This window comes from Phalacrocorax aristotelis, chromosome 3 (assembly GCF_949628215.1).
Source record: "Phalacrocorax aristotelis chromosome 3, bGulAri2.1, whole genome shotgun sequence".
Taxonomy (NCBI): domain Eukaryota; kingdom Metazoa; phylum Chordata; class Aves; order Suliformes; family Phalacrocoracidae; genus Phalacrocorax; species Phalacrocorax aristotelis.
The window spans coordinates 104,479,945-104,504,366 of NC_134278.1; the positions used below are offsets into that span (position 1 = coordinate 104,479,945).

The window sequence follows — 24,422 nt, forward strand, 5'->3', positions numbered from 1 at the left end:
CACTATTTCATGACTGTACTATATACTTTGTAAAGAGTGAAAAACTCTGTATTTAGCTGTATAATGAGACATTAGCATGTTTCTATTCAACAAAACATTATTTTGTAAAAATGTAGATTTGGTTTCAAAAGATGTTTTTGACATTTCCTGCAGGACCCCTAATTAGTGATGTGAAGGCATCTTCTGGTGTTTGAATATCAAGAATACATTGTTAATGCTGTCAGAACTTCTGATAATGTTACTTTTTTCCCAGTATAGTATGGAATTTGTAATGCTTATGAAATGCCCCGAGAGTGTAACTACATGACATTATCTTATGACTAAATGACACTTTTATAGAAACACTGAATTTCCCAAGGAAAATTAAGAATAATTTTCTAAATCGACCTGGTGATCTGGCTGATGGTATTGCAGAATCCCCAATTAAAAGAGTGTTTTCTTAACTGCTCTGGGAATCCAGAGGATCAGGAGATACCAATCCTTGTCTTGAGGATAAAATTAAATACTTGCTTTAAAGTGAGAAAAATCACTGAAAATTACTTATGATTGTTACTCCAAATCACATTGGTTCTAATTATTTATAGATGTTGCTAAATATGTGGTGGAGTTGTTCACCTGAGGAATGTAGAACCTTCTACCTTTTGGCTTTATCCAATTTTATCTAGTCTGTATTCCTATTGAAATAAAGTTACCCTCTGGTGGTCAGCTGTTCATCAACATTGAATGAACGTTCTTGTAATGTTGAGATGGTGCTGATCTCTTCTCTGGAAGACAGTATCAGCATTCTGTGTGTTCTGCCTATTCCGATCCCTATACTTGAGAATGAGAAAGTAATGTGCTTGCTGTCGACAGTAGACCTAGAGGCCCCAGTCCCCTGGGGCCCTAGAGTCTGGGTTGGCCCTAGAGTCCAAGTCCATTCCAGAAGCCGGGTTTCAGGGGTTGGTTGCTTGTAGAGCTAGAGTGGTGTTGGTGCAGGTATGAATTCTGGGCATGGTGGCTTGGTGGGGAGGCAGTTCTAGATCAAGTTCTAGGTAACTGCTGGGTCTAGATCACTCATTGCTTCTAGATCGGGTTCTAGCTCACTCGATGGTTTAGATTGGAGTCCCAGTCACTTGCTGTTTCCGGAGTTGGGCCATGGTTTAGCTTGTTGTCTCAGGACTATGCTAGCTCACTGGTTTTCAGGACTGGTGGTTGGTTCTGGAGCAGATTCCAGCTCACTTGTTGCTTTTAGATCAGATTCTAGCTCGCTTGCTGGTTCCAGAGCATGTTCTCAATTGTGGGTTCTAGATCAGGTTCTAGCTTGCTTGTTGGTTTCAGAGCAGGTTCTAGCTTTCTTGTTGATTCTATGTCGAGTTCCAGATTAGCATATGGTTCTAGGGCAGGGTTGGGTTCTGAGGGCAGGGGAGAGGTCCTGGTCATCTCACAAGGATTTGCAGTACTTCCTGCTGATGATAGCAGTCATGCTGTTTTTTTTTTTCTTCTTTCTTCTTGCATGCTTTTTTCCTTTTTTGTGGCTCTTTTGAGTTGAAGGCCCATAGGATGGGGGTCCTATTGTCCCAAAAGTACAGCTGTCCCAAGTTTCTAGCATGCTGACTCACACTGTCTCTGAGGCCATTCTTTACTCTGGAGACAAAGTTGGAAACTGGACTCATGACAGGCTCCTACTTGCCAGTGTCCTTCACAGCAACTGGTTGCCATGCTCCTGCTCTGAGGATTCTTGCCAGCCTGTCCAAGAGTCTTGTCTAACACTTGCCAAATTGATTTTGGTACCCCACTCTAGCACCCAGGAGCACTTCGGCCAGGGAAGGTGTGTCCATACAGCTCAAAGGGCTCAACTATTCTAGAGTACACTTGAGTACTTGCACCTGCAGTTGCGAACTGCATACTAACCCAAAAGCTGAAAAAGAAACAGCTTAATCTCACCAGCTAGACTGAAATGTGCTGCATCCCTTGCCTGCTTACTACTAATGCAGAAGGATGTCGCAATAACTATTGCAGCTGCTGGGAGAGCCGTTCTGCAATCTTGCCTGAAGTACCAGGGCTTGAAAGGCATGAAGATGAGATTACCTGTTCTTATTGCTGGACTCCAGTGATAAGTTTGTTATTGCTAGAAGTAGTTGAAGTGCTGTAAGCACTTACTGACCTGACACTGCTGCTTTTATACTACAATGTCCAGGGTTGAATACCTAGCAATACTAATAATTTTATGGGCCGACTCTTTATGTTATACTTCGGGGCGGCTTGCCAATGCAGACATACAGAGAGGACTTAGAAATAGCTGTGTCCTCTGCCTTTGCTTTGAAAAAGTGTAAAGGTATCCATGCTCTGGCATGTAATACATTACTCAATGTTCACCCTTTCTTAAGGCAAAACAATGTCTGGTGGTATGGTTGTACATTAAATTTATACTGTGCTGTGATGACTGAGATGCATAACTGCTCCTCGGATATACCCAGGAGCTATCCATGGTCATGGCTGCTAAGAAGCTGCTAAAAAGTAGTACAGTAATGGAAAGTGGGGTGAGGAGGGTAAATATAGGCTTTGGGATATACCTTTTTAGCAATTACTTGCATGTCTGCATCACTTTTCATCCAAGATCAAATACTTTACAAAAGAACTATTAGGCACTATTTTAGAAGTGAGGAAGTGAAAGCACAAAAAGGTGAAATAATTGGTCTTATGCTATGAAAAGAATCAAAAACTAAAGTGTGAAAATTTACAGAATGGTTTGGGTATTTTTTCCCTAAATCAGATTCACTAATATCAAAGGAGGACTAAGAAGATAATTTTATTAATCTTGTTCATGATTAAAGGAGGAACAAGGAGAAATTCAGTGGAAAAATTATTTCTCCAGGGGAGGGGTTTTTTATGTTAACAAAATAAAAAAGTTGAGAAGTTACAATGTTCATAATGACCACAAGAAAAGCATGCAAAGAGGCATGAGCCTTGGATTAGGGCTAGAAAGACTTTAAGTATGTAAATTAAGATTATTTTTAATGTGTTAGACTGATACAGTTTTCTTCTCACCTCTTTTAGGTGTTCAGACCTTCACCGATACCTTGCTATCTCCATATACCTTCTATTCCTATTATGTCCAAGCCAGCAACGTTCATGGTTTTACAAGAAGTGCCTCAGTGACATATAGAACAAAAGCTGGGGTACCTACAGGAAGCTTGCATTTAAATCCTATCTTTCCTGTTAGTCACCGCTCTGTTTTACTTTACTGGACAAGCCTCTCCAATGACTCTGGGCCCATAGAGAAATACATTTTGACGTGTACTGGCTTGGTTGATCTTCAGCCTTGTGGTCAGTATGAAGGCCCAAAAACTTCAGCAATTATTTGGAATCTCATTCCATTTACAAAGTATGTTTTTTCTGTGCAAGCTTGTACTAGTGGAGGCTGCTTAAAGAGCCAGCCAGTAACAGTAATTACCGCACAAGCTCCTCCAGAAGGCCTACACCCACCGATGATAGAAACCATCAGCTCTACAGAACTGGCTGTGGAATGGTCACCACCTGAGAAACCAAATGGTAGGACATTGTATTTACCTTTGTACGTCAAATATTTTCAAAGAAAAAGCATTTTCTCAAATCTGGTTGGAATATCCTTCTCCATGTGACATAAGCTGAGAATGAAGTAAGGCATTGACTTAATTTGCCTGTCTGCCACTAAATGTATCCTCAGAGTCTGTTTTATTCTTTTGGAGTCCAGAACTCCAACTGAATGTGTTGCATCCAAGATTTAGCCCTTCGTGGCATCTGCTGCAGCAAAAATCACATTTATAATTAAACATTTACAGTAAAAGTAATTTTTTCCTAATTTGCCAGATCGCCTAGTTCAGACAGATGTGGTGATATTGCCTTACAAAGAATAAATAAGCAGATAAGAGTTATTGAAAAAAAAACACCCCACAACCCTAAGAATTAGCAGAGAAGTCTGTTTTTAAAACCATCCGTCATGTGTAGCAACTAATTCTATTACCAGTATAACTTTGTTAGGGATTAGGCGATTGCCAAGAGTTGCTGGTCTAACTTGAGTAATAATATTTTAGGTTTTTGAAATCGAGAACGCAGCTGTTGTAGGATACTTTTGTGATGCCACAGATTTTACTGGTAAATGCTTTATCTTTTAATGTATGTGCAATGGAGCTTTGTGAACTTGAACTTACATGCATAAATATTTGTGCAAGGGAAAACAAGTGTTTTGATCTGTTCACAAAATGGGCTTCTGTATATGGGAAGCTCAGCTTTCTCTTCGAACATCTTATTTGCTAGCTATTATCAGGTAAGACAGGAATAATGTCCACACAAGAATACCTGTACATATTTAGAGGGGCAGTTCATGATACTTGCTGTTAGTACTTGCCCCTCAACCTGTATGATATACTCTTCATAGTTTACTTCATAGCCATTACATGTGTGTAATTGCCAGCAAAGGCAGACTTAAGCAATGCTCTTTTTCCTTTTGATGCCTGGTCAGATTTCCTGGTCTTTCCAAAGAAAAAAGCTTTTCCTCCCAGGCCACCTCTCCAGTTCTGTGCATTAGTACAGCCCCAAATATATACATTATATGGTAATTAACTATCTCCTGTCTTAGCTGTGTGTCTAATCTTTTCCATTTGGGAAATCTTCAGTCAGCTTTCTTACACTCTATTCCTACAGTTAAACTGCTTCCATGATCCAACCTGGATCATGTATCACTTCACACCACAACACTGAAGCTAATTTTTTTTTCCCCAAAGTGGTGAGACCTTCCTGCGTACGTAATAGGTTTACACTGATGGAAAACTGATGCGCATGTATCTCCTATCCAGTAGTATGTTCTAAAAAGTTAGCATTAAACTGTCACTCAAAAATTCCATAACCATTCTGTTAAAAAAAAATAATAATTAAACCTTTGAAAATCAGAGGCCTGAAGTAATTTCTGGTAACGTTTGATCAGACCTTTTGGGATATCATCTTCCCGTGAGGATGGAAGAACTCATACTGTAATCCAGCCATTTGTTTTCAAATCCCAAAATTTTATGGAGGAGAAAATAAACAGTGTAATGCAAGAAATGCCAAAATAAGCATTTAGATGGAAATACCAGAAATGAGGAAATCATCTTATGCTATATTTTCTATGATGTTGATTGATTGGTTGTTAGCTCATTGAATATATTGGTGTTGGTATTTTAGTAGAACTCTAGTAATCGTTGAAATGCACTAATTTTTCTAGCTTCCTTTTTTCTCTAGGCATAATTATAAGATATGAACTTTACATGAGAAAAAAATTAAAATCAGCTGGGAACTTCCTTCCTCCTGAAATTCGTATTTTCCAAAGCAGTGGATGGCTCAGCCCTCAACCAGTTATGGAGTCTCCTAATGAAAATGCCCTGGCTCCACCACAAACCCGTACCACAGTCACTGATCTGGAGCCATTCACAGAGTATGAATTTTATGTGCTAGCCGTAAACATGGCGGGTAGCATATCTTCAGACTGGGTATCAGGACAAACAGGAGAGGCTGGTAAGTATTGGTTTGAATTTTTTTTTATACAAATGTAAGGAAAAACTAAATTACAATGCTTTTTTTTTGTTGTTGTTCAATAAAATGTGTCTAGAAGTGATTCAAATAGGGGCAAATTCTAATTTTTTAACTAAAGATAGGTTGGATTATCTCAGAACTTAGCATGTTAAGCAAAAACATTTTCTTCACCATAAAATCATATTGCTGAAGGAAATAATCCCTTCCGATTAAACCAAAATTTCAAAACTACAAGATTATTGCCAAATCTACCAAGCGGTGTTTAAATTCTCTGCTATTTTTGCATTTGTTATTTATATGTTCTTTAAAGGGAGAAAACATGAAAAAAGATTGGTGTGGTCACAAATGTATTAATAGTTGGTGTGAATCAGGAATGTTGTCCAAGGAGTTACGTATTTTCAGAAAGGGGGTTCAAATGAGGTTTCCTGAATTGAGGCTTTGATTGTTTAGAAAGCAGTTTTTTTGAGAGGGTTACCTTTTCAGGAGTACAGTGCTTGAAACTTTTCATATGCTTTTATGGAGGTCAAGTGTTGTAATATAGACCATTTTTTTCCAGAAGTTTAGCCAGTTCACAGCAGGTTATTATGACCCTTCTGTTCAGGTTTTTCAAAAGGGCTTGCCACTTGACATATTATTTGAAATAACAGCTATTTATTTCATTGCTTTCATTAGAAATCTAAGGGTTTTTTTGGCTGATAGAGCCTATGTTTTGCAATTAAACATCTCTGTTACATCACTGATGCTTTTGTTTGCTGTTAGCTGGAAAACCATATCCTCACTCATTTGCCTCTGCAAAACAGCAGGCTGAACTAATTCCCCTTTCAAAATGAGTCTTTGCGCTTATCTGTTCTTTAATACTATATGTTATAAAAGTGTTAAATTATATTTGGGAAGAGGTCCATTAGTGTGGTTGTTTGTACGTAGCAGAAGTGCTATGAGTTGGTAGCCTATTATTACAGAGTAATCAGGTGGGGATTTAACTGCAGTGCAAACAATCCTTTCACAGATTTACTATGGAAGACAGGGGAACTGTTTTGTAAGAAGTGAGAGACATGTTAATTTCAAACTGACCTAGCAAACAAAATTGCTTTTAAGATGCTGAAGTATTGAACACTTTTTGCTTTTATCAGTTTTTTCCCAGGTTGCATGAAGATTTTCTTCAAGACTTTTTCATTTTTATGTACTTTTCCTACCTGCTACAGGGGTTAGGACTTTAGTGCTGATTAGTATTTCTTTGAAGACGTAGGCAGAGTTTTATTTTGCATTCATGGCCAGAGTAGAAAATGAGAGAATGGTGGGTGAGGTACTTAATATGTGCTATGAAAATAATTTGAAAATTCCAGTTAAACTTGAAAATAAGGTTAAAAAAAGAAAAGACTGTCTGAGATGGTCTTTTACAAATACAGGGCGAAAGCTTGTGTTACAGACATTGCTCACTTATTGTATGAATGTTATTGTATTAATTTTATTTTAGCCCCAGTCTCCATGCCAACTCCATCAGTATTCCCTCTTTCACCATATTCCCTCAATGTGTCTTGGGAAAAACCTGAAGATAATTTAGCAAGAGGAGAAGTGATGGGCTACAGCATCAGTCTGATGACAGAACAAAGGTTCTTGCCACCCTTTTCCCAGGTATTACCGTTAGTCACATTAAGTTTTTCCTAACTGGTAATAATAAAATTGATAAAGTCTGATGTCCTCCTTGACATGTGATTAATTGTTTCCCTGATTTGCTCTATATCCTCTAATCTAACTTTTTCACCTATCAGTTTATCCTGAGCGCTCTGTAATGTCAGGTTTTAAGCTGTATTCCTAAGCTGACTTGTTTTCAGTAGTGGGTGAGATTCAAAACTGGGAGGGATGAGATTGAGAAACAACACTTAAATTCCCTTGATCTTTGCATGTTCTGATTCTGTCTTATTGCTGTATTTCCTGATATGCTTAAAGCCATGCTGTTTTGTAGGAATCTGCATTTTCTTTAAGAAGATACTTGTCTGGCTTCTGGGATAACAGACAAATCTTTGAAATGGGGAAACCTAAAATAGGAGAAAACCAACTTTATAAAGTCTAAATATGTGATTTTAAAATAGTGTTGTCATTTTTGAGGGACTGGGTTTGGCAAACAAGTGCTATGGCAGTAGCAGCAAGCTAAAAGCTTAGGAATGAGCAAAGAAATGTGATGGGTAATCAGAAGGTGGGTCTGGTGCTTTGTACATTCTATTCCTCATTTCAGAGCTGATGTTGTCCCACAGATGGGCCTCAGTTTGTCTACGAAGTGGGGATACCATTGCTCCTGGGGCTGTTGTAACAATACATAAATGTAAATTGCTTATTGTCACAGGCTTGCAAGACTTTTCTTTATTAGATGTTTATTTAGATGAAGTTATCTAAGGCACAACAGTTTATTCAGTTCCACTGTCTCTGACAACTTAAAGTAATGTTAAAGTAAAGCAGATTCACACATCTGTAGGTATTAGTTATTCCCCTCCCTCCTAATGCCTGTTAATCATGTTACTCATTCAATGGTGTTCAGATTTCACCACTTAATAGTGTCATCTTCGTCATCTGGATTGGAGCTGCACTGTTTGTAGTGATAACTGTACCACCACGCAGTTTTATGAGGCAATAACTTTGTTTCCTCATTTATCCACTCAGGAACTGGCTTATTGCCTCGTAAAACAGTGTGATGGGAAGTATTATCACCTAAATCCTAGCTTGTTCAGATTCTCCAAAATAAACCTCTCCCTCAGTTGGTCTTCTCAGGCTTTGCCACATCTAAATGAAGGAATCTGCAAATTCAGAGACAAGTTTCTTATTAGTGAATGTGTCCTCTATTAATAAGAATGAAAATATTATTAACCAACTGTCTTCTTCCAATCTGCTTTGCAGGTTTTGCATATAGCTGAGGCTCATGAGCTGTCCTATGTAGCAACGGGATTAAAACCGTACAGGACGTACAACTTTACTATTACTCTTTGCAATCAAATTGGTTGCGTAACCAGTGAGCCAGGCAAGGGGCAAACCTTGGCAGCTGGTAAGGAAACAATCTGTATCAAAGTGCAAAGCTGACACACAGTTTACTAATGAATACCATTAAGATGATCGTAGTTTGATGCACAGTGACAGGAGTAGGTGTTGTATTAATACAAAGTGACTTGCTTAATTATTATTTGTTTATCTTGACAGATTAGAAGCAAAATATTTTCAATGAAGGTTTAAGGTACACTATTATGACAATAGGATTTGTGTACCCCTCTCTCAATTGCAAGTTATGGATTTGTATATTTTTGTTCGTGTTTATTTAAATAGTAACTGTATGTAGCTGAACCTGTTAGTTCATTTATGATGGTAAGAAGTTGTTAATTTGTGGTTGGGGTTTTTTAGCGTGTGTCATGTTTGCATCATAAGGCACATAAAATGCACATGCTGTGCCAATGCCTTGCTTAACCCATGAAGGAGGAGCTGTGTGGTTTTTGTATTAAACTCTAACATATGTACACAGTGTATTTGTGTGTCTAAATCATAAGCAACACACATGGTTTGGGTCTGCTCTTTTGGAAATGTTTGTTTATTTAACCCCTGAGATTTATGAGATTTTGCTTTGTAGATATGTACACTCACACTTTCCTATGGAAAAAAATGCTTAAGAAACTGCATATATGTGCCTGTGCCCATTAATAAATTTTCAGTCTTGAATTTCAACCATATATGGCAAGGGCTTTACAGGTACTAACTCTACAAATTTAGGAGAAAAAAAACATCAGTACAGAACAGAGATGTTTTTGTTTTGAAGAAAAGACTGGCATGAACTCACCGCTAAGACATGAGAGGATCCAAGAGTGTTTTGAGAGAGAAATTTTTAGGAAAATCAGCTTCAGCTTTTTATTCATGGAACAAGGTGGTCAGTACAGCTCTTTTATACTATAAGCTCAAAACCCATGCTATGTGACAATAGTGGTGTTCACCTGCAGAGAGCTGACTACTAAATATTGTGGTTTCCTTTTGTATAGGCATTTAAAACATGTTAATTAAAATATTAGCAATTTCAGTTAAGCAATTAGTGGTGTTGTTATATGGATGTTGTGATGGTGATCTTTGAAATTACCTCTCTTATGTAATTTGGTCTCCCATAGGAAAAAAAATGAAAATTTCTACTGTGCAGTATGTTTTCCTAGGCTCTCTGGGCTGTTGCCTGAAATCCATCGAAGTTCCTCTGTGTAACCAGTGAAGAGATATAGGAGCTTACAGACAAGGGAATAAGGAGTTGCCCAAAACCAGTAAATAGGAAGCTTTATATACATGAACTGAACTGGAATCTAAGCTGTTGGGATATTACCTCTAGTCTGTCCTCTGTTCTTCATCTGTCTGTCTATTTAATTGCCTTTCCATTTGTTCTCAAGTGGAAGTTAGATGATTTGTTCCTTGATTCACCATATTGTTTTTGTGCTTCAGTGGGCAAAGGTTGTTCTGTTGGTCTTCTCTCTTGCTGAATTCCTGATTTCAAAATTGTTTTGTTTCCTCATACTGCCACCTCTTAAAGTTTCAAGCCGGCCATCTACAGAGCCTCCTACTTGTATGAGCATGACTTTATCCCATATCATGCAGCTGTGCAAGGAACAGTGTTCCAATCTGTGCTGATAACCATGGAAACAAATATGGCCTAAACGGCACATCTTATTACTACAAATGATCCACCTTTGCATTTATAAATTTATTAAAAGATTCAGAAACAATAGCTTAGTTATGCTTGACAGCTTGTTTATGACCATCTCTTCCCTGGTTGTGTTAATACTTGGAGACCTATCGCATTAGAGAAGACAGGAGAATACAAAATAGAATAACAGGCACATCCCCATTTATTAGCTGTTTTGCAGTGTAGCCTTTTCCTGCTTGCTGTTGTAAGCCTTGAAAGCAATGAATCAGTCCTGTATCACATTCCTTTTATGTTTTTAAAGCATGTTAATGCAATGCCTTGAATTTTGACAAACTGAAGAGTAGAACACTTAAATTTTGCATGAAATTTTATCTTCCACCATTCACATTTTTAATTTCTTCAGAAATTTTTTTAATAATCTCCATCCTGTTTTTTTCTGTGTGCATGTTCTATTTTGTGAGGTTCTATAAAACTGTTTTTCCAAAGAAATTTAAAAGAAATGCTACTTATGTGATGACTTTCAGATTAAAGCGAGTTCAAACTTGGAACATAGGAGAAACCAGTCCCAATCATTTGTACAAAGAGAAGATCAGGTCTTAGTCCATTAATATCCTTCTGTGTCATTGAATGGTGCAAAATGAAATTTAAATTGCCTTTCTAGGTCTGTTAGAGTTCTGTTTCATGAAGGAATGTCTCCCTGGCACAGAGACAGCCTCCCTGGCTGGATGCCAGTCCCCCTCCATGCCCTGGCAAAGGGAACTTTTTGGAGGAAGCCTCGACTGAAATGTGCTCCAGCATGATGGTTCCCTTGCATCATAACACATTCCAGGAGCTTTGAATTGTGTTCCAAGTTGGGCTAGAGGTTGTACTAAATTAGACTAATTCTTCTCCTCTGATCCTGAGGAGGATAATGGAAAACCATCTCCACTCCTTCCATGCGTGGAGTATACTGATTTATTACGTGGAGCATTTAAATCAGTGGGTATCTTAATGACTGTTATTTTGGTGTGTCCAGCTGATGTATATTAGCAAGGGGCCTGCTTTTGGAATTGTCAATGTCTTCTAAAATTTGCCACTAGAAGTCGCAAGTAATTTTAAAGCTTTGTTCATATCCATTAGGTTAATTTGAAGACTTGCTACAAAAAAAGATTCTCTTCAAACTCTATCATTCTATTTCTCTGGCAGCATGGATTTTTTTTATATGGCGTAACACAGCAATAAAAACAAGGGCAGAAACAAGGGCGTGAAATCATTAGAAACAAAAATGCCGAGGAAGAGAAGTAAGAGGTTTTGAGAGAGGATTTAAAAGACAGAGAAAAGAGAATTCTGCAGGCAGGGCAGAATTCAGCGGTAAGACCTGAGGGAGCAGAAGCATCAGAAACAGTCTGCTGATCTCTACATGAGAATTCTTTTGGAATATAACTTAAAATTAGTTAAACAATCCAGATGCAACCATAACTAGTAGATCCCTTCTAACCTGGTTCAGTATAGGCATCTGTACCGGGGATGTCTCGTGAGTAGCTTTGCAGGAGGAGAGTGAAAGAAAACTAAAATAAGCCTTATGTCCTTGCATCTTTCAGACTGGCAAAAAATCTCCTCACCAATATGTAGACCCACAATATTTGTAAATGGTAGTTAAAGAAGACAATTGAGCCAGAAGAATCTGAGTGAGGAAACAAAATTGAATTAATAAGAATTGAATTATTTTATAAAAGAGTTGAGTGGAAGCTGCCACAAATGCATATGAAACCAGGAAGAAGAAGAGGTATGATGAAAGAACTTGCACAGGTATGCCAGATGCATGACCATCTCTGAGAATGGTAAAAAGTATTGGAAGGTCAATGTTAGATGGTAATGCAGTACTGGGATGAAAGATCAAAGCAAGAGTGTCAAGGTAATGAAAGAAGAGAATTAACCCATGTCTGTTACTCGAAGAAAAGGTGACTGGATGGAAATAGAACCTCAGTTTGCTATTTTCAGTTACAAATACACAGATAGTTGGCTTTTAGAGACTTAAATAATTAAGAGGTGTTTCACACTTTTTCAATCAGTATTTTAAACGTCAGATAAGGATGCGCATTCCACAATCCATGTGGTATTTTAAATACTCTATGCACTGCAGTATTTGGCACATGCTATTGAAAACCTTGGCTGATAGATGAGGAAAGTTCATTTTTAATACCTTGCCAGAAACTTTGAAATCCAGTTTGAGCTTCGTTTTTTTGTCTTTGCTTTACCCCAAGATAATTGAGTGGAACTGCATATATGTAACTAGACAGTAACTATCTATTTTTTATCTCAACACCTAAAGCCACATTTTACTTTATTCCTTTCTCTAGGTTCTGCTGAGTTCAAATTCCTGTTTATTTTTGAGAACGGCATTTGGTCTGCTATTGTTACCAGGTCTTAGACTTCCCCCCCCCCCCCCCCCCAAAAAAAAAACCACTTCTTGCTTGGTGGTTTTATCTTGTGTAGGATTCTGAGCTGGTACCTTGGAATCTACACGACTCTACTGGCTGGTACCACTGAAAGGCCTGTTCCCTTAAAAGTGATTTCTGACAATGTGTTTGCATAAAATTATTACTTGCACTATTCTTTGCAGCATCTACCAAGACAAAACATGCACGTTCTCCAAATTTTTTCAGTCAGAGAAACATCTTCCTCCCCTACCCCCCCAGTAATTTCTGGCATTTCAATGGGATGGAATTAGCCATGTGAGTGCTTGGACTAGTATAATTGCTTATCCTACCCCCCCTCAAATCAGATAGTCAAAGGGTGCCTTAAACAATCTATACAGCTATGTTTCATTAACTACTGTGTGACTGAGCTTATTTCTTGTAATTAAGTTCGCCTTTCCTTTGCCCTTCTTAATTTTTTTTTTTAAATTTCATTTTAAAAGCATTTTTTAAGAGGCACCAAAGTATGGCTTTGTGATTGCTGCCATTTACCCCAGCGCATTGTATTCCTGATCCTTTGCTTTTGATGACAATTACAGGGTTCAGAAGCTAATTTGTAGAAGATATTCTTCCAGCACCAGCTGCATCTGGCTTCTTGGCAGACTTCTCAAGCAGTTGTATTGGTGGCTTTGGAGTCGCCTCTGGGTTTGCTGGGGTAATGATGCTGATGGGCTTTCTGGGCTGCCTTACACTCCTTGATGTCATTTTCTTTTTGATTACCCTTTTAGTCTGAGTAATTTGTCCATTTTTTCCATTCATGAATAAGGTCCGGTGCAAGCCCTTTTCAAAAGCCTCAACCCATTTGTCATGGCAATACAGCATTTGTTTATGCCTGTCATAGAGTGCTTTTCTACAAAATGCTATGCCTCAATTTTAAAATCACAAATACCCATTAAACAGGTAATAAGTAATGTATATTTTCCTTTGTTACAGAAGAGAAATACGAGGGCCATTTGCTGCTGGTCTGAAAACACAGATCGTTTTGCATGCATGTACATAAGTCTCTTCATTGTGAATAGGACCCAAAGTGATTAAACAAGCACTCTTAATATGTTAATTTATAATTTTAATTACAACAATCTTGTATATATAGTCATTAGTGAATACTAATATAAATATTTTTCTACCTTTTTATTCATAATGCATAAACCAATCATCCAGTTACTTCTCGGCAGTTGCCTGTTTCCGTTTCATAATACAATCTTTGTTCTTAGTTATGAATGCATTTTGTTCATTCCTGTCTTGAATAATCCCTCATTAAGCTAGTCACTTTCTGCTCCATGCTAAAAAGGAAAAATTATCATGCAAATGTGGCATGCCATATTAAAAAGCACATTACCAAACACTTTTGTTGCTGTCCTTCAATTAGTTTCCCTTCTTTGAATTTAATTTCATTTGTTGTTAAACTACTGACTTGATGTATGGACTCATGAATTTGAGGCTGCTGCCAAGAATGTAGCAGGGAAAAAAAAAAATCAAAGCCTCTTCAGAAAGCTGCAGAGGCAAAGCTGAAATGAATTTGCTTCACCTTTGACAAGAACACTTGAGCAGCATTGGAATCCTCTGATGATTCAGCTGGGCTAATTATCCAATTATTTATTTCAAGAACAAAGACACTGTTTTACAATTAGAAAAGTGTAAAGTAATCTGAGAAATTTCGTAATGACAGGTGACTTAAGTAACTTCTGAGATAAATAGTATCTGCTCAAACTTGTCTTGCCAAGTGTTCAAGCTGTGGTTAAACTACTCTTTGAGTTTCAGGAAATTACTAGGGACCCAAAAGTTATATGTTTCTTCTCCCCTACAAACCACATATTATACTTCAGAAAATAGCTCAGTTTGTTCTTTTCCCTCTATGTCAAATTTGCAAGTTTTTAAGCTATGTTTAAGTTGCATTCCTCTTGATTAAAAGCTTTTGGTTCAAAGCAATACTTTTTAATTGCCTAATGATATAAGTCAGTTCTTAGGAAAGAACCGTGCATTTAGGAGTTCATTTGCAATATAACTGAAAAATTCATTGCATGGCAGTAAAACAATTTACTGTTAATTACAAGGAGAAGAATTTGCTGTACCATGCTCACAGATTGCCATGAATCATGCAGCACTCCTAGAGATTTATAACAGATGTGTAAGTGGGATGAATTAGCAGGGTTTAATAACAGAGACACAAATCATGCAGACTTCAAGGAGCTTTAATTGATATACTAGAATGTGACGGGCATGAATCACTCAGCCATTCAACAGCACTGTAACATATGGTCAGCTCAATATGCTGCATCTTAAATCGGTTGGTGAGTCGTTGGTTGTCCCATATGGTGGAAGCAATATATTTTTCATGATTTTTAAAAAATACTGTGTATTACATCTATTTTTAAAGAAATATAGTTGTAACACACCCGTGTTATTAAATTTTCTTTTGATGCCCGTTATGGGTGGTTTTTATTCTTTTTGGGGGAGAAAGTTGAAAATGGACTCTAAAAAATCTTCTAAAAAAATCAAAATACTGTCAGAAGATAAGTATTATTTCTTGACTCGTTTACTGTTGAAATGACTGATAATATTGTAAAGTGCAAAGAAAGAAAAGATTATACCAGAAACGTTATGCTGATCTTGGGGTCCTCTGGACTAATAACTTGCAGCAGAAATGAAATGGATGACCAGTGGCGAGGGATATAATTTTACCTGCAAGGTAAACTCCAAGGTGAAAAAAGAAATAGATTTTAGTTAAGTTTTTGTCCTCAATTTTGCTGATCATTTCTGCTTTAATTTGTAGGTATGCATTTTGAATTCGACTGAACAATAATTAAAAACTGTATATTTTTTGTTACTGTTACCTTCCTGAACTATTCAGGGTGGCTGATTGAAGGCTTCTGTGGAAGGGTATGCAAATATCTGCCTACAGTATGCTGAGCAGTAGTTATTCAAACATATGTAAGCCTGTGAAATTTAGCCACAGTGTAAATATGTTATGCCTGCGACAAGAATCTGGCAGAGTATTGAAAAGCTTTAGCAGTCGTATTAGTAAACCTGACAGACTTGAGAAAGGAGTATTGTATCCTTAGAACCGTGGCTGCCAGAATTTAATGTCAACAATTAAAATTTATTTTGATCCTTACCTAGTGTTTATTACTGTTTGTATACACAACAGACCTTACTAATACAGAGATGCACTATTAGATGGAATTACCATCTGTTCAGAGTGAAATGCTGGCATCTGTCTTCGAGTCTAAAACTAAAATGATATTATTTCAAACAAAACAAAATTAACTGCTCTTTACTTACCAACTTCATTTTTGTGTACATGTGTGTGCATACACACATGGGAAAGGCTTATTTGTAATGACCTGTGTAGTAACATCTATATTTAGATATATGACTTCAGCATAAGCTGTATGGACCATCTGTCTTTATTGGTCTTTTTTGTGCCCTCTGCTACACAATGGCATGCAGCAATCATGGGCTTTTAAATACTGTTTTAGCTTTATAATATATTAAATATGTATTATATAGCAAGACATTAAAACTACATAATTAAAATACACAAAATGTGACTTTGAATCCACTAAAATGTACTATGCTCATTATTTTGACAGATGTGTCTTAACAGAACGTGACTAAAAAAAATTAAATAGGTAAAATTATAGCCGATTCATCTTTCAGAGAGTAGCTACAGGTACCACAGTGACACCTTTAGGAAAATATATACTGTATCTTTTAGTCTGGAATATTTTTAATTTCAGCATTTAGTATCCTGCTGGGTGGGTGCTACAGATTTATTTTCAGTCATGTCTGTTCCTGTGCAGAGTTTGGTTTTCTGTGGTTTTGTTTTTTTTTTGTGGTGGTTTTTTTGTTTGTTTTTTTTTTTTTGTTTTTTTTAACTTATGTAACCTAGTACCTACAGTCTTCCACTGTCTTGATGCACAAGAATTCTCAAGCATCAGTGAGACAGTAGTTTAAATACTACTGTTATAGTAAGGATGTTACTTTCTGAAAGGGTAGGCTTCTGTACCATATATCACAAAATAATAAATTGTGTCATGCCAGTGTTTAATGCGTGTACACAGTGCATTAACTGTAACTGTAGTACATTTATTTGTGCTAGAGGAGACTTGAAAATGATTAAAAAATCAATACTTCCCTGTCAGAGAAGCAAGTGTTACGATGCATTTAAGTAGTTAATTGCATAAGCCCCATAAAAGCTTCAGGTTTGGGTATCAGAGATGCCGTAATTATGGTCCAAGTAACTGCTGTTTATTAATACCAGACTTTAAAGGAAGATATAGTTATTTTCAGGAGAGTTAGTTAGCTGTATGTGTTTTAGAAAGAATGAATTTTAGCATTTCTGTTTTACCATCAGTAAGCTGAACCGGAGAGCTCAACCTCTTATGTTTGCATTTAAAATGCTGACGTACACTAGTTCCCTCCAAAGGTGAAGTTTTGATTGTTAAGCCATGTTTTCTATTTAAACTTGTACATTAATACCACAATTCATTAGTGCTGTGCCCTGCTTCTGCAGGAAAGCTTATGACCTCACGCTGCATTACTTCAATTTTGACATTGTAAATTTCTACCATAGTGTGAGATACTAATTGGATTGTGAAGTCATAAATGATGCCTAAGCAGGGATTTACAGCACATAGTGTCATTGGCAGTTTCCCAGTTCCCCCACTCCCTGCTTTCTCCAAGAAGAATATTTATCGGGGGGGGGGGGGGGGGGGGGGGGCGGGCAAAGAAAAGGAAAGAAAGAAAGAGTAGCAACACACTACAGGCAAATAGGAAAACTGAAAAATATGTTAATGATCTTGGAAATGCACTGATGTTTAAAAGGATGTTATTAATTCATTCTAAATGAAGCAATCTCTCTTCCTTTAAAGAACTCGCACTATGTACAATGCTGTGCTGTGAAGTAATATGTCAGATTTCAAAGGCCCATATTTTAATTCAGGTTTTATTGTTCTTGAAAGGCGTTTATTGCTCTTTACTGTGTCATTATGGGAACAAGTAATTTTTACAAGTTGTCATTGTATTTCACTTCCTGGGTACAAATGAAGTTTCTGTTGTTAAATCCTCCTTTATCAGGGAAAGAAGGTGAAGAAAAGAAGGCAAGATAAGATGGATATAGATTCTCTAGGTGGTAGAGAGTTCTTGTACTTTTCCAGGTGATGTCTTTTATTGTTTCAGTGATGGTCCATTTCTTTCCCACCTGTATGGCCATCATGCCATTATCCAAACAGGTCATGCTGCCCTCCAGTGGCTTACTGTACAGTATTAAAAAAAAAAATAAATTGTTCATAACTGATCTATAGAGTGACCAACTCTATCAGAATGTTTAAAAGAATATTTGAGTATTGGTTTTAATGGTAGGAGGATCACTGTAATAATATAAAAATATCTTATGCGGATACATTTGTGGAAATAATATTGTATGGAGTCTTACTGTGCACCGGTGTTGGTGAAGAAAAGTTAGAGAGGGTCACTTTCTTGAACTGAAAAATTATCTCAACATACACTAACGTCTTGTGTGCGCACTGTAAGGAAAACAACCTGATGGGCCTGTGGTATTGTGGATGGATCGCTGTTCTGCTCCTGTTGACAAGGATAAATTCAGTGATGAAAGACTTGTGTTGTCATGTACCATACTGCTGAGATGTAACGAGAGTTAATTAACTGTTCAGATTCTCCTTTGGTCTTTCACTCAAATCCGATGCTGAAAGTCATAGAGATACATGCCTACAGTGAGTGTGGCACGAGAGGCTAGTCAAGGAAGGAATACAAATATACTTTTTACAAAGACGATTCAGATTCTTAAAGATTGTGGAAGCAAAATGTTTTTTATATAATACTAGAGACATTTTTCCAAAGCCTGAATAAACAAATAAGGTATTAAGTGTGGAATTGAAAATAAGTCCTATAAAGGTTACAAATGTTTTGAGTTTGGGTTTGTTTTTTTTTTTTCCTAATTAAGCTTCTATGGATATCTGTGTGTATTCTTAAGATGATCAGAAACTGAAGCAGGATGTTTTGCAAAGGTTATATTATGTGCAGTAAATAATTTCCCAAGTATTATGGACAATGATGCCTAGATAATTTTTTGTTTTTTTTAATGCACAGCTCCAGGAAAACTTAGTGCCCCTCATGTTGAAGCAATAAACAGCACAATGGTAACAATAAAGTGGAGTGAACCTGAAGAACTTAATGGGCCTTCTCCCATCTACCAGGTGGAAAGGATGGATTCGTCTTTAGCTACACTGAGTACAGAAGTAATGAAAGGGATCCGTTTCCCAGGAAATGGGTATTACAAATTTGCTAGTTCCACTCTCCCCGCCAATACTTACTTTACAGGTAAATGAGTTTAAATGACTTAGAAAATGTACCAATTGTACTCAGCATTTGTTTTACCATTTATTTTACCATTTATTATCATCTATTATCCATTCTATGTAATTTTGATGGTAAAATCCATAGTTTTTAATTTACAAGCATAATGTGATTGTTAGTGATGTATGGGCTATTTTGAATCTCACAGAAAAAGCCTATGGGAAATGTTATTGGACACGTGGGATTTGTGTTCCCTTGCCTTTGGATATAGAGACTTACATGATGGTGAATGTTGGTGCATATTTAACTCATTTTCTAGTGGTAAATATGAGGTGGATTTTATTTATTCTTCTGGTATAAAAACTTTTGAATGAATTTTCGGTGAATACAAAGGCATGTTTTCTTTGGTATCTTTTTGAGGATTCCTGAGATTGCACGAGCATTCAAAGTGCTTCTGTGTTGAGAACATTTGTGTTGTGGTCCTGTTTGTTTTGTGAAGGAAAGAAAAAAAGCTGCCAATCTCACAGAAGTCTGCTGTTTCTGGGCCGCTGGGTATTATCTTCTCTCTTTTTAAAAATTATTTATTTATTTTGGAACTGGGCATTTTTCAGATTGAGGCAGACCAATTATCCTGTTTTGTGGTGCTCAAAATTTGCTGATGTCTTCACTTCTTGATAAAGCAAAGATATAAAGTGTATGTTTTTTGAGCAGATACCTAGACGAACCTGGTTGCATGCTTGAGATATACAGGACTGTAAGTGAAAATTACACTGGTGTGCATGAAGTATTAGTTTTTAAAAAGTACAAGAAGAAATGACAGCTGAAGGTTTTGAAAAAAAAATTTAAAGGTGTATGGAAGGGGGCGTGTGTGTATGTATATATAGGTATATTTGTGTGTGTGTATATATATAAAAAGTCATGAGACTGACAGCAGCAAGGGGAATCTAGGTAACAGTGAGAGCAAGCGTTAGATGGCATGCTGATAGTGCAAAGACAGATAAGGGCTGCAAAAAATATGCGACATTGTTGGCACCTGACTGAATGCCAAAGACTTGAGGAGGACTGAGTAGCTGACATCCCTTGTCTTCTGGGTCACCACAGGTAATTCTGGTGAGAATATGTGAGCACAAGATATCTAGGTACTTGCAAGTATGTGTGGGCAAATTCAGTTTTTGTTTAAAACAAAAATCAAGTTCTTGTCTATCATCAGCCAGTGAATCTGATTTAAAAGAAAAAAAGTTGAAGATCACTTCCTTTTTTTTCCTCCTAGGTGCTTACTTGACTGATAGTCAAATAATAATAATAAGTGATAATGTGTTAGTTAAATATTGACACCATGTTGACTTGCAAAATCTGTCTTTGTTCAGGAATCTGTAGGAACAGCTGTTGGGCTCCTTTCCTCATCCAAATTGCTCGATGCTTTCCCTGAGATCAGAGTTTGCATCATTTACTATATATTTACTAAAAGAAATCTTTGATGTATATCTTCTGTTGTCAGTTGTGATGATCTAAACACCAAAGGAATTGTGAGCTGCGGTTTTTTCTTACTGAAGTTCCAGTCAGCCCCATCACTGGGGTTTAGTTCAACAGTTTAATCAGACAGGCAAAGAATTATGAGTATTAGTGAATTTCCTGCTTCTAATCAGAAGTCTCTGAGAGTGTTGGGGATGAGGGTGTTGCACCATTGGGATTGTTAACATGCCTATTTGTAACCAGGCAAGCTCAACACTTATCTACCCAAGTACCGACTCAGTCTGGGCTTCAGTTATGTTCCAGAAGCTGAGACTGAGGCCTTGAATAAGGTTTATTGAGATGGCTGAGGTGATTTGAGAGAGTTTGGACAGGCAGGTTGGGAGATGATGTTAAAATAAAGCTCCCTTCATACTGGCACCTGATGGCTGATAATGCTGTGTGGATAAATAAAATTTATTATTGCTTTGGATTGCATTCTTTCTTTTTGATCAGCTATTAGTCTGAGTTTCTGGAGATGACGCAGAACAAAAACATGCTAGGCAATTTGTCCCTACATCTGCTGGCAATGACTGACAATCAGGTTAAATCGCCTGTTTGGTACTGTCCTGGTTTTGGCTAGGATAGAGTTAATTTTCCTCCCAGTAGCTGGTATAGTGCTGTGTTTTGGATTCAGTATGAATGTTGATAACACACTGATGTTTTAGTTGTTGCTAAGTAGTGCTTGTACTAGATGAAGGACTTTTCAGCTTCCCGTGCCCTACTGGGTGCACAAGAAGCTGGGGGGGGGGGCACAGTCAGGACATCTGGCCCAAACTGGCCAAAGGGTTATTCCATACCATATGATGTTGTGCGCAGTATATAAACTCAGGAGAGTTGGCCGGGGGTCAGCGATTGCTGCTCGGGGATGAGCGGGGCATTGGTCAGTGGGTGGTGAGCAGTTGCATCACTTGTTTTTCCTGGGTTTTGCTTCTCTCTCTCTCTCGCTTGTTGTTTTCCTTTTCATTACATCATCAACTTCATTTATTAAACTGACTTTATTTCAACCCACCAGAGTGATTTTCTCACTTTTGCTCTTCAGATTCTCTCCTCATCCCACCAGGGAGGGAGGGTGAGCAAGTGGCCATGTGGTGCTTAGTTGCTGACTGGAACTAAACCACAACAGGTACCTAAAAATGTGTAATTCAGGTACTTGACAACTTAGTAAAGTTTTTGAGAAATGTAAATCTGTTTTTTCTAAGTAGATCGTCAGTTCTTCTTCCAATACATGGTGGAAGGAAAATTATAGCAAATCTAGGAGAGTTTAGAAAGAAAGACACTTAAGGGAGTGAAGAATATTCTTTAATTGTACTTTGCACTTCTTTTGTTGTTGAGACCCTCTCTTATTACCCACCTCTGAAGACAAGCAGTTGGCAATTGTACTTTATAGATGGAACAACTTTAGTGTGCATGCAGCTGTGTACGTTTTTGACACAAAAGTGTGCCAGCTTGTATATGTCAGTCAGCAGACAGATACTTAGTGCGTCTGGGATCTCCCACTGCTAATCCAGAAAAAGATAGATCAGTTTATTCATTGCTAATAAATGCAGTTGTCCTCACTACCTCCCCAGCTGGCCTTACGCTCCGAGGTGCAAGTAATAGGGGCAGATGTATTATCTGGGAAATTTTCCAAATTCATCTTTAAAAAAAAATAAGTTAGGCAATAAACACTGGCTACAGTAAGCAGTGTCCTTCTGTCTGTAACAAAGCCTGCAGCTGCACAGGAAGATGTGCTCTGAGTACACATTAGATGAAAGGAAGTCAGGTAAAGAAAAGGATTGTTTCTGCCAGAACTGTCGACATGCAACTTCTCAGCTCTTCAAACTGTGAAGAAGTGTTTTAGGCATCTGTAATATCATTTCCCAAAAGATGCAGACTTGATTTTTAATACTTATTCGTATCCCTTGAAGTTCTTGGATACAACAGCATTCATTAGATCTATCAAAATACCACCAGGTGAAGGAACTGTTACTGGTCTTGTTTTAGCTAAGGAACTCATCCGTCTCCCGTCACTCTGAAGGTTGGGGTGTTCAGGTGTTTAGCTTCATATCTTCCCCATGAGACAGCAAAGTGCTATCATTCTGATTTAACAGATGGGGAGCTGAAGTTCAGATTCTACTTAATGCAGGAGTTTATAGTTAAACGGCCCTCTAGAAATGGCTAGAAGGTTTTACAAATTAATTATTTTCTGTCGTTTGCTTTATCAGTACAGCTTGTGTGATGGTGCAGCTGTTGGTCTGGAGTCAGAATGCTGCAGTAACACTGTTGTGTTTGTCTTTCAGGTTCTCCAGTAGTCAAGAGATGTACTGTCTATTTTATACAGGGTGTAGACAGGCAAGCTTGGAGTTCAAGTAACTATAAATAGCTGAGTGTCTGAATATCTTTAAAATCCAAATTATACTTGTATTATCTCTTTAGTGACTGAGTCTAATGGGTAGGTCCAGAAAAAGCCTAAGGATGAAGATATTGAACACGATGTCATGTTAACCTGGCTTTCACTGCTAAAAATGGGTGAGAATAGTTTGCTCTGCAGGGAAGTTAGGGTCTTCACGTACTTTCTAGCAAAGGCATACCAAGGCTTACAAGTAAGATCCTTTGAGATCATTGAACAAAATCCATGGAAAATACGCTGAACTGTTGAAGCGTGGGTGTGAATATCAACAAAAAGCCAACAGATAATAGTTACAAAAAGAGATTTTCCTCAATTCCTTTTTGCTCCTTGGTTGAGGGTTAGGGCTTGAGGTGCCTGAATGGATGAAAAAAAACATTGATGTATGAGTTTTGGTCTGCGTCAACGAGCCCTGCTTAGGATCAAGTTTGGTTCTAATTTGAGGCACTGTCTTCTGCTCAGGATTCATAACTTATAAATATCTCCTGAGAGTTAGGCAGCTTTAAATTTTTGTTTTATGGAGAGTGGGGGATCACATTTTTCTTTAGAAACATGACTCCCTGAGAAAGCACACATGCACCCTATTGAGTATATTGAGGATACTACGCCTTCAGATAGAAAGAGTGCCACTGTTTAAACTTTATAGAAAATCCTGTCAAAAAGCTGTGCAATAGTTTTTTTTTCTAGAGCAAGTATACTGGATTAAGCTCTTAAGGAGAGATAAGGGGAATTTTGATTTTCAGGTTTTGTTGATGCTAAACTATGGAGTTCTTCCAAAAATGAACTTCTGAGCCCAAAGAGCAACTGGTTGAAAATTGAACCCTGAATGTCTCTGGGATACAATGACATCTGAGTTAGGAGTTTCAGGACTGCAATTCAGTTGTCTAAAGTACAGTCATGGATTATGGAAATCACTTCTTGAGTCTTTCCTCTGATCCATTGCCAGACAAAGTCAGTAGCAGAGCTGATGACATGGGGCCTATTGTAGTTAGAAAGGATAGAAACTACAATCAGTTGGACACATGAATGAATGAGAAAGCCTCTTGACTCCATGATATGGAGATATAGTTGGGCTCTATGAAGAGAAACTCAGTGTATCTGAGGGGTATGTAAGAACTGCTCGCTGTGTAAAGAGTGACTCAATTGCTACAAAAGAAAGAAATCGTGGGGTAGCAAGATGGTTGTGTGGAAGGTTATGTTCCTCCTGACCTATTATTATTATTTCAAATATAACATTGAATGTAATTGTCAGTTCCGTGGTATTGTAGTGGGTTTTGTAAATAATATACATATTTGTGCTATGAAATGGAGCAAAACAAGTCCTCCAAGCATGCTTTATGCATAGCTTAAAATACAATTTGAGCTTGATGTCAGGAGTTACAATTACACATCTATGTCAGAAGGGAGGTCTTTACTTATTTAGTGATAAAATAATTATTTTTTTCAGGTGGATGAAAGATTTCTTTGTGATATTTTAAAAACAGTTGAATTAGCTGTTACTATTTTAATGTGATTCTGCTTGGATGCTACTTGTTTAAAGAAAATTATTCATGTAATATTGATCAAAATG

General features: G+C 37.4%; 1 protein-coding gene across 1 annotated transcript in view; it reads left to right on the forward strand.

The window, feature by feature from the left end:
• USH2A (usherin) overlaps positions 1-24,422 on the forward strand; it is a 391,200-nt gene that overhangs the window by 86,990 nt on the left and 279,788 nt on the right. Inside the window, exons 16-20 of the mRNA XM_075088896.1 lie at positions 3,037-3,531; positions 5,236-5,508; positions 7,001-7,158; positions 8,416-8,560; positions 18,748-18,978. Coding sequence (XP_074944997.1) covers positions 3,037-3,531; positions 5,236-5,508; positions 7,001-7,158; positions 8,416-8,560; positions 18,748-18,978 — 1,302 coding nt within the window. The remainder of the gene's footprint in view (positions 1-3,036; positions 3,532-5,235; positions 5,509-7,000; positions 7,159-8,415; positions 8,561-18,747; positions 18,979-24,422) is intronic.